General features: G+C 41.2%; 1 protein-coding gene across 2 annotated transcripts in view; it reads right to left on the reverse strand.

The window, feature by feature from the left end:
* Positions 1-10626, reverse strand: part of dlc1 (DLC1 Rho GTPase activating protein) — a 75832-nt gene extending 65206 nt beyond the window's left edge. Inside the window, exons 1-4 of one of the 2 annotated variants that reach the window (XM_051383654.1) lie at positions 9892-10626; positions 6888-8899; positions 1779-1913; positions 1271-1381 (exon numbers count right to left, since the gene is read on the reverse strand). In XM_051383654.1, the coding sequence (XP_051239614.1) occupies positions 1271-1381; positions 1779-1913; positions 6888-8846 (2205 nt within the window). In that variant the 5' untranslated portion in view covers positions 8847-8899; positions 9892-10626. Of the gene's footprint in view, positions 1-1270; positions 1382-1778; positions 1914-6887; positions 8903-9891 lie in introns of both variants that reach the window. The other variant, XM_051383653.1, reaches the window with a different exon arrangement.

The raw sequence follows: 10626 nt of genomic DNA on the forward strand, positions 1-10626 counted from the left end.
CCTTGGGTTACTGCAGGAATGGAGGTTGTGGAAACAGTTGGCCACAGACATAATACATCACACATCATAGAGTACGTTGCTCTGTGTCCCTTAAATTAACCGGCACACGTGAGAGAAATATTGCTTAACTTTGAGATAGCAGAGGAGTTGTGACGTGCAACAAGACAAAGCAATAGCAACAAGGAATTGTGAGAGATAATTCAGGAATGTGAGATGTGCTTCTATTCAAGGAATTCTGATGTTTCCACAGGTTGCAGTGTTTGGCTCTAGCCAGATAAGAAGACAGTTCTGCAACAGAAACATCCTGTTTGGTATTCAAGGATATCCCCTTATGCATCATGACATCATGAGATTAAGCGTCTTAAAGCAGTTAAAATCTTTACTTTTTATTCCTATGTAAAAGCTTGCTTGAGTGCTCATTCCGCTGACTACCAGCCTTGTTCACGTTGACCTCGTTCTGAAGGCAATAGCAAAGCAAGGCTGACAAAGTCATTAAGTGAGCAAGCAAGGAGTTTGAAGACGCACGTCTCACTTGAAGCGTGTCCCCTCCTTGCTCCCCCCTGCCCTGGCTTTTCACCCCCAGACCCCCCTTCTGACCCCTTTGTTGGGAAGAAGCAGTCTAGATCTTTGGAACTAGCTAATTATAGAGTTTTAACGTCTGCTTGGCTAAGCCCTAAGTGCTGGGGGACATTCCTACAATTGGGAGATTCACTACAAGTGTGCGTGTGTTTGAGTGTGTGTGCTACCTGCATTTGCTGTTTTTATTTAAACTTCTGTATAGCTATTTCCCAAGAGAAAAGTCTGTTTTATTGTAGACATAAAATTTGTTTAACAGTAGCTCCATGCTCAACTAAAAAACAAGGCAAATGAAATAATCATGGACACATGAGAAACCCTAAACCTATAAAACAGCCACAGCTATGTACAATTGATGTTTTGAGTTCTTAAAATCATTATTAAAGTTTATAAATCCTATAATTCTTCCGGACTTTTCTGGTATAGTAATTTGGAAAACTGTAAATATTGTGAGAATAACATTCATACTTTCATATAGATACACAAAAATGAAAAGTGAAGGAAAGGAAGCCAAAAAGGAAGTAATGAGTGTGTGTGTGTGTGTGTGTGTGTGTGTGTGTGTGTGTGTGCTATGCAGGGGTGTCTCTATTTTGTCTCTAAGCAAACATGCTGTTGATATTTTGGTATGAAAATATGGTATCTTTCCATGTGTGGTTTTGATGTATATTGATATGATCCAGAGCTCCTGACTTACCCCACTCTTAGGTTTTGTTCCAGGGGCCGGCGCAGGTGTTGAGGAGGAGACAACAGGATAATCTGGATGTGGAGGGTTTGATGCTGCTGGCACTGATCCTAAATCAAACTCCTGCACAGGTATAAGAAAAAAATGAGAATACAGCAATTATATTTTTGTGCAAAAAGCAGAGCATGGTTTTGCAAAGCACAGTTCATGACTGATGCCTAGTGTCTATAGACATTGATATATACATGACCATATTCCACTTGTATTGTATATAGTGTATATATTTTATTATACTTTTATCATATTTGATTTTATTGTACTTTATTCTTTCTCTCCTCTTTGCACTACATTCCCCTGTGCTACTGTGCCAAATGTGGGGGACCAATAAAGGGACATCTTATCTTCTGCCTCATACTGGCCACTAGGGGACAGATAAGATTACTACAGGTGAGGGAAGACATGAACGAATGAATGAATAAAGGTCATTCCAAATCCAGCAAAGTAACATGCAGGTGTGTACCAGGAGTTGTCGTCGATGTAGGGTCGGGGTGCTGTCCATAGAGGAGGTGGCACTGAGGGCATTCTCAATTTCCTGGTCCAACTGGTCCAGCTTCATCAGCAGCAAAACCATTGAGTCCAGACGGGCATGCTCACGCTGAGAGACAAATCACAGATAAAAAAATATCATAAATGTAGCAGGACAAACTATTACTGTGATTCAGGATGCCGTCCATTAATCGCAGGGTTGGCAGTTCGATCCCCAGCTCCTCCTGTCCACATGTCCTCGAGCAAGACACTGAACCCCCAAATTGTTCCCGATGGATAGGTCAGCGCCTTGCATGGCAGCTCTGCCCTCGTCAGTGTGAGAGTGGATTAATGAAAGGAAAATTGTAGATATAAATGCACTGCATTTCCCATCAGCCTCCCTCCACAGTTATATGAGGATGAGCCTGAAATAAATGGGGGATAATATTGATTTGCACAGGATCTGTGTTCCTGCCTACTGAGGTGTTCACTGTCAAAAGAGGAATTACCTGAACACCCGTTATATATTCCGAATAAAGGACATTTAAAGTTAATTCATGTCCCTGTGTGCAGTAATCTAATCACTAATAAACCAGATAAATCAGTAATTCAGATTATGTGTATTTGTGGTCATTCCAGTTCAGGCTACATTTAGTTGGGAAACATCAGTGATCGCTGCTTTCCTAGAGTATTTATCTTTCATATGCATTTAATGGAAGACTTATCTCTATCATTTAATCAGTAATAAATAAGAAAACACTAACTGGCAAGTCATACATTTTATAGTTTCATCGGCTTTGCTGACTGACTAGCTGCCTTGGAAGGCACTAGTATTAGCTTGTCTCAAACCATCCCATAGTTCTTGGCTTGACTTTCGTCTACCTTAAGGCCACCCAAGTGATCTTGATCTATCATATATCATCAAAATATTAAACACTGATAAAACATTTTTTAACAACTACAATTAATACTTAGTTGTGACAGCTCCGAACAATTAATGTCAAACTGACTCAGCTCTGTTTCACGTCCATTGTAACTTTGGCTCTCGGCCCTTCATGCCAAAAGAATTAAGAAACTCTAGTCTGTAAACTATGCTCATCCTTCTTTCCTTGCTCCTCACTTCTTTCCAAATAACTCTTATCCCGACCTGATCTTCTACATCCTTCTTCTTTCTGCACTTAAAATAGACCTGGATTTCTCCTCTGTTTTTCCACACACACACACTGTGCTTTTTTTTTGGTTTGTCTCTTTTGTATCATCGGGTCCATTTTTAATAATATGACTTCAAGACTTCAAAAGTATTTTCCCTTTAGTCCTCTAATCTGAACTATTCAATTATCCAGTCTGAGGCTGTGATAACAAGTTCCACACTGACCTCAGGTGGCCTGTCTCCAGTAAGACAAGTTAAATGACATACAATCCAGCACACCTCCACCTACCACACTATCCCTCAATCCTGTTTTGATTGATGCAATATAAGCCCTTGTCTGAAGTTCAAAAACATATAAAATCCCTTTCTGGATCTCTTAACACAGTATATGTTTTCATTTCCCTTTGCCTCTGTCTTTCATCCTGCCTCTGGGTGTGGCTCTTTCGTGTCTGAGAAGAACCCCCGAGAAATTACATCACACGGCTGGCTCATTAGTCCCAAACAAACCTTGTTACAATCTCCACTAACAGACCCTGTTAAACTCTTTATGAGGGTGAGCTCATGGGACACACAGCCACCGTGATTGTATATCTGTGCAAACGTATAGAGGCATGTTACCATATTGAATGTGAGTCTAGTTTTCATGTGCTGTGTCTGTTCTTAGGTGTGATACATTAGAGAGAAATCTTACTGGGTTATGTAGTATAAAGTAAGTACTTTTCACAAATCATAAACATATCCGGTGAAGAGGCAACTGTGGATTTATCTTGTTTTAGTTCAGTTTACAATGGGTGTGTGATGACAAGATTCATATGAGCTGAGCTGTAACTAATGCTAATGTGTGTGAAGTTGACAGGCTTATGGATCCTAGATAGAATCGGCATCATGATAAACAAGTTACATCTGCAACCCTGCGCATGGCTCTGAGCGCCATCCCTAATAATGTCTCATGACTTGCGCTTACATATATTTTCCAGTTAGTGCCCAATTACCCTGTCAAAAGCAGTTCCTATCGGGTTTGCTGAGGGAGCAAATAGACATCGAGGGCCGTGTGTCATGGAAATGTGTCTCACATTGATGCATTCATTGGCATTCCTAGCTCGTGGCAGCGCACATTTCTATGTTTTTTCTCCTTGGCAAAGTATCACAATGAAACATTGTATCGTGGTAAAACAATGACATCTTTACGAGGCCTCACTGAATGAACAAAAGCATCTGGCTCGAGATGGCAATAACAACCACAAAACGGCAGAGTAAAAAACAAGTGCAGTGCAATGTCAGGCGCCTCAGAGAGGCAACGTTTTTAGGGGGCATTCTGGTGGTTTGGGTGTTCTCAGAAGGTTTCTTTTCTCTCTTTCCCATCTTTTGAGGTTTCTGTTACATTCCTCTTGACTTCCTGTTTTTTGAGATGGGAGACAGTTCCCACACTGTTTGAACTCTTAGACCCCTCCTTCCCCTTTCCTTGCTCTCTTTTTCAAACCCCCTCTTACACCCGGTGGTCTGCATCCCATTTCTCAATTCTGTCCATTAAACTGTCTCTTTCTCTGCTGAGCTAAACCCAGTACAACGTTGTGCATCAAAAATACTGTGCATACATACACTCATTTTAATGTAGGTATCTCGTCCATAATGTGACCGACAGACAAGCATTCAATATGTAAGAAAGGAAGGGCACAAAAAGAGACAGAGAGCACGCTGAGATGATGATGTTGCCAAGTCGTCTGCTGTCAGATAAACGACAGTTGAGCCAGTTTGGCCCTGAGGTCAGGATAAGGCCTTGTTGCTAAAACAAATAAACACAGTAACAAAGCCCAATATCAGGTTAATCTGAAGCTATTATGCAAACCAGATGGGTTCATTTTACAAACTGAAGCTGCAACAACAACATGGTTCACTGGGGACAAAATCATTAGTTAGTACAATATCTTGTCAGAGATAATTCCAGGTTGCTGTTGCCATTGTGCAGCCAGAGATAATGAGATCAGTTCTGTAATTTTCTTCACGATATTCAAGAGATTCCATTCTCTTTTCTTTATGCTAAATACACTATGTTACCTCCCTTGGGGGTTTTTACTGCCTAATTTCTCTTTTGTCGTCACGACCTTCTCTGAAGCATATTTAGTACACTGGCTTCATTCAGTGTGTAAATACACCCCATGGTGAAAACCCTGTGGTGCAGTCAAAGAGGAGGCAAGCCATCACCATATGGTGGATGGATTGCCTTTGGCAACTTCCACTTTTATGGCTAAACTCCTCTTTTTGAGTTCCAGGGGCTGTCTTTTTGGGATATTTAAACCAAAGGTTTAAAGTCATCCTAAAATTGAAACTGGAGCCAGTGGTAATAAATGTAGCACTGGTTTTCCATGTCCCTACACTGGACTGTGATCTCTCGCTTTTGGCAGCTGACGGAGTGACGTCAACATTGGTCATGACTAACAGGACCTCCAAAGTTTCTATGCAAACACAGAATTTATGTTGAAATAATTCTGTTAAAAATACATGAACATCTCTGGGATTACACAACTCAGAGGCTATTTAGGATAAAACTAGTGTCATTGTATGATGCATCAAGCAAACACGCACATTACTCACTTGGCATCATAGCTGGTTCTAGGCCTTACATTCAAGGTTATAAGAAATTTGTTTAATTGTATTTTTCAAAAGTGGATTGTAGTGGTCTGTATTAGAACAACAACAACAACAACACACTTCACACAATTACACATTATCGGTGTAGAAACATACAGAGCTACTACATAGAAAATACACTTAGTTGCCAGTTTATTAGATACAGTTAAAACTACAACAGTCCTGCAATAAATCCTACCTCCTTGAGGGTTCAGTTTTTGTATTGCATTGTATGTATGTAAGGGGTTTCTGTAATTTAGCCTACCCTCATTCATATGAGAATAAGCAATAGAAACACCTGTCAGAACAACGCAATATAATTCAACAGCATCACAAACTGCAGTTTCCAAAATTATCATTATCAATCAACTGGGTGCATATTAGAGCAAGTTATAAACAACGTCTACAACTGAACAGAACCAAAAAATACCGCAAGTCATCACCAATGGAGCATATTGTCACATATATAAACCATGGGAATCAAGACATCTCACATCCCGTACACTGAGCAACATGTGGAACATGCCACTATTAACCACCATGTTGGATGGTTCAGTTGATTGATATCATATCACAAGGATCATATAAAAAATAACGGATTTATTTTACACTAATATACAATGGAAAACAACTCAGTGATTAAACTAGTGTTAACCAAATTTTTAAAACCAACGCACTAAATCTGTACAAAGATACAACTCTTTGTGTGTGTGTCTCTCGTCTTCAACAAGAACGCGTCGCAAGAATTTAACTTTCCACATTATGGTACTGCTTAATGTGCCCTGCGTTGTAAATAAAGTATTTCTTGTTGTCATTCCAAAAAAGCCAACACTGCAACTACTATTAGTGAATAAATACTGTGTCAGTTCTTAGGCCATTGCTTTGTTCCAACAAGTTTTTGGCACTTTACTGTACCTAACAAGCACACTGGCTTGCAGAGTGTAAATAGTACAAAATACAGTATTTGCTGGAGAAAGCAAGCCTTTCACCCCAGAGACTGCTTGAGCTTCCAGACCCCTCTGTGTTCATATTCTCAATGCCCTTATAGGACCTTGTTTTGCAATGAGCGGTTGAGAAAGAGTAAAACATTTCACAGATCCCCCCACTCACAGATCTGTAAGCATGTGAGAGTGAAGTCATTGTTTTCCGAGACGCTTGCCAGAGTGTGGGACAAAAATTATTTGTAGGCTGTATATGCCCAGTAAGTGTCAATTTATTTTGAAAAAAAGAAAAACCCTTGAGGTGCCGAAGACAAAATAAATTTGAACCAATATCACTTATGATCTACTGCATCCCTTTCCACGTCTACATTAGATACAGCCTTACCTTTCTCATGCGCACTTTGACCACACTGTCCTCTTTCTGATCTCCAGGTTCATTCGTTCCATCTAAAACTGGACTGGCCAGTTGTCTGTCACTGTAAATAACTGTGTGTGCGGCCTCATCTGACTCCTCCATCCTACAGAGTGATGCTGCTGGTTTGTGTTGTTCCCTCTGACCATCTGCCACCTCAGAGGCAGGTGACTCACTGAAGTAACAACCAGAGGCCTCTTGGTTGCCATGGAGTCCCTCTGGTGAGAGCTCATCGCTGACTTCTCCCGAGCATGGTGGCAGGTTTCCGGTGTGCTGTTCAGTAACTGCATGTTTATCATCAATATGAGAGTGCTGAACATCTGGATTTTGGGTGAAATCTGAGTTCTTTTGAAGATCCAGTACAGGGGTGTCATCTGGCGCAACGTGGCTAACTTCTGGGATAGTATCCAGTTTTGAACAGCTATTTTCCAACTGCTGAGCTACGGTTTGATCTTCACAACAAGCCAACTCTTTGGACACTGAGTGTTCATCAGTGTTTTCCGTTGGTGGACTTACAGAGGTTGCCGTTTCCACACATAGGTCTGCATACTGAGTAATGTTTGTCTGTATGGGGTTTTCGTCTGAATATCCATTCTCCAGTTTTTCAGATGTACTGCTGTTAACTGTCAAAGTGCAACACTGACCTTTGAAAAACATATCAGATGATGTGATTGGCCCATACCTGACTTCTGCTTCTTTTCCGCTGCTTTCTGCTTGTGCACTTTCATCTCCCTGAGGCCCGTTCATCGCTGTCATTTCAACATTATACTGTTCCAACAATGTCTGGTAGGGTATTTCACAACCACGAACCTGATCCAATACCCCAGTGCAGTCATGATGATCCTGCTCTCCTCCTTGAATGTCTCTTGAGTGATGTTTAAGTCCTGTATTTTCATTTAAAGTTTCTGGGCCATTTAATCCATCCAGCTTGTCAGCAGAATCTGCGCTCCAGCTTTCAGTTACTCCTTTGTCACATACTTTTTCTACCACTAAAGTCACAAATTGTTCCACAGTTTTGTTAACCTGTGGCATTACATCACCACTCTCCATAATATCAACTGAACTGTGCAGTACACTAACAGGTGAGGTTACACTTGCATCAGCATGGCCAAAGGTGGAAATCTTCTCTTCCTCTACATCTGGGAGGTCAGTCTGAGGTTCCAGTTCAGCAGCAGAGGACTGGTTTAGTGCGGCCTCAGAGATTTCAGGAGGTCTGCTGTAACCCTCTGTATGGCTCTCCTTTGTTTCCTGATGATTTGGAAGTTTGCCAGGCTGTTCACCAGCAGATTCAGACAGTAGAGGCCCATTGTTTGAAGAGATAGAGATGCATTGTTGCTCTTCACGAGAGATTTGTCGACTTTTAAAGACATTATCGTCATTGCAGATGTCGTGACTCCAGCTACTCTCTGTGCCAACTTCACCTTCACCATTAATAGTTTTCTCAGTGTGACTGCTGCTATCAGTTGCACAAGAAATATTTACAATAGACATCCCACTGTTTGAGTTACAGTGAAACTCTCCAGAATTCCCAGTGTCTGTGGTTTGGGGATGCACTGATTCAGAGGCCCTTTTGGGAATGTCAATATCCACCAACTCATGAGGGCCATGAAATGACTCCTCCTGCAAATCCAGTGGAACTTTTACATTGCTTTCCATTAGATTCAATTGTTCTGATTCAGTCTCATCATTCACGACAGAAGCTGTTACCTCAAGTGTCTGAACCAGGTCCTCTGTCGGCAGTTGGTGGCAGCCCTCTGGCATGGAGGCACACCTTGTCCGTCTACCTTGTTTTGAAGCCCCTGCTCCCATCCAAGGCCCCTCGCTGTCCACCCCATGGCAGCAGACCAGATCCAGATCATCATAGCTGTACTGTAATCCTGAAGCATGAGTTACGTGCTCCTCCCAACTTCTCTTCCGTATGGCTACTGGCATGGTGGACAGCCAGTGCTATCCCATACAGCTTTTGACGCCAGGCGAAACCAGATCTGCTGCAATCGAGAAGAGAAATGGGGTTAGGAAATAGCCAGTGTTCCCGAGTTATTAGTTTACAGTATCTGAATGTGCAGATGACAATATTGTAAATAATATTTACTTTTAAAGTAAACAGCTAGGGAGTAGTGAGTGGAAGCTCAAGAGGGGCCTAATTACGTTTGCATTCATAATTCCTTGTATAAACTCTGCTGGATCTGTTCAAAATGACAGGTTATACTAATCAAACAGGGGAAACTGATATCTTTTCAAGCAGAGCTGTGCCAAATTTCACATTACAGCATGCCAGCTACATTGAACGTACTTGATCTGGAACAGTTGTTTTTGCCTGAAGTGTTAAGTAGCTTTCATGTATAAAGCCAAGAAAGCTGCCTGGATTCTAAAACATCAAGATAAACGTGATGTCCCTTGTTTACTTTTAAACATCTTTACACAGTGAACTGTAACTGAACCAGCTTGTCAAATTTACACTGCAAACCTTCGATACACATTAACTTTAACTGTGCAAAACCAATCTGAAAAATGTTGGTGAAGTGTCATTCTGTACCTTCCCATGCTCTACCACAAGCCAGCATTATCATAATACATACTGTCGGTCCTATCCCATTAATCAAACCAAGCTCTATACTGCGCTCTGTTTTCTTCCTGTTGTTCTAGGTCAGAATGTACAGAAGTAAAAGGAACACAGGGATTCAACAAGCAGGATGTACTCAATTCAAGCTGAACATCTGCTATATTTAAAAAAAACATGCAAAACGAAAAAGAAATACAGTTGATAGGAAATCCTGGGTATGCCTACTGTATTGTACAGTAAGTAACTGAAAATTAGAGACTACAATTTCCATACAATTTGTCATGTCAAAAAATGTTCTAAATGAAATAGTTATTGTGCACATTATGTCACTGTGCTCCTTCTTACCAAACAAGTTTCTTAAACAGTAAAGGTAATATCAAAATTTCAGACCGGTGTTTTTCTCCAGTTTTTCACCTTTTGTTTCTTCAGGAGAAGAGCTTGATGGTAGCCACTGCCATCTGCACCCTCTGGCATGAACCTGCACCTGGTTTTTAGTTAAGTACGGGAGGTTATAAAAAATGTCCCTAAGCAGTTGATCCTCCTACTTGCTCTCGAAACAACAGAAAAACTGACACTTCAGAAAAACTGACACACAGATATTTTAAGATTGAGCAACAAGGACTCCTTGTAAATTCTACGGTGTGGAAACAGTTTGTTACAAAATAATCCAGTAGCTGTATATTCAGTAATTTAACACCAGGTGATAATCCAACAAAGATCCAGTATTTGCTTTGAGTACAGTTATCCAGAGATGTTTAGCAAGTTGCCTTTTTATTCATCCACCGAAAGCAATGCGTCCACGTTTGGGAAATATGAATCCATCTCTTTCCAACAGAGTTGACAAGAGTTTTATTTTGTAAGTAGTACTTAGTCTAGGGTTCTGTAAGCCATTTTCTGGACTCCAGTCAGTATCTCCGCTGTAAAACTGTCGGAAAGGCAGTGAAGCCCCCAAAGGCAGGCAGAAAGCCGGGGAGCAGAGAAAAGTCCAAAGACAACTTCCATCTTGATCACATTAGGGTTTTTGCTGACGCTGAATGCCGAAGAGTTGGGGTGGTGTAAGAGGGGCCGGGTTTTCTTTCCCCCACTCCACCCCTGCTCTCCTGCGTTCTATCCCTTTTCTCATCAGGTCCCCTCCCCGCTGGTTTTGAC

The sequence above is a fragment of the Dicentrarchus labrax genome, unplaced genomic scaffold (genome assembly GCF_905237075.1).
Source record: "Dicentrarchus labrax unplaced genomic scaffold, dlabrax2021, whole genome shotgun sequence".
NCBI lineage: Eukaryota > Metazoa > Chordata > Actinopteri > Moronidae > Dicentrarchus > Dicentrarchus labrax.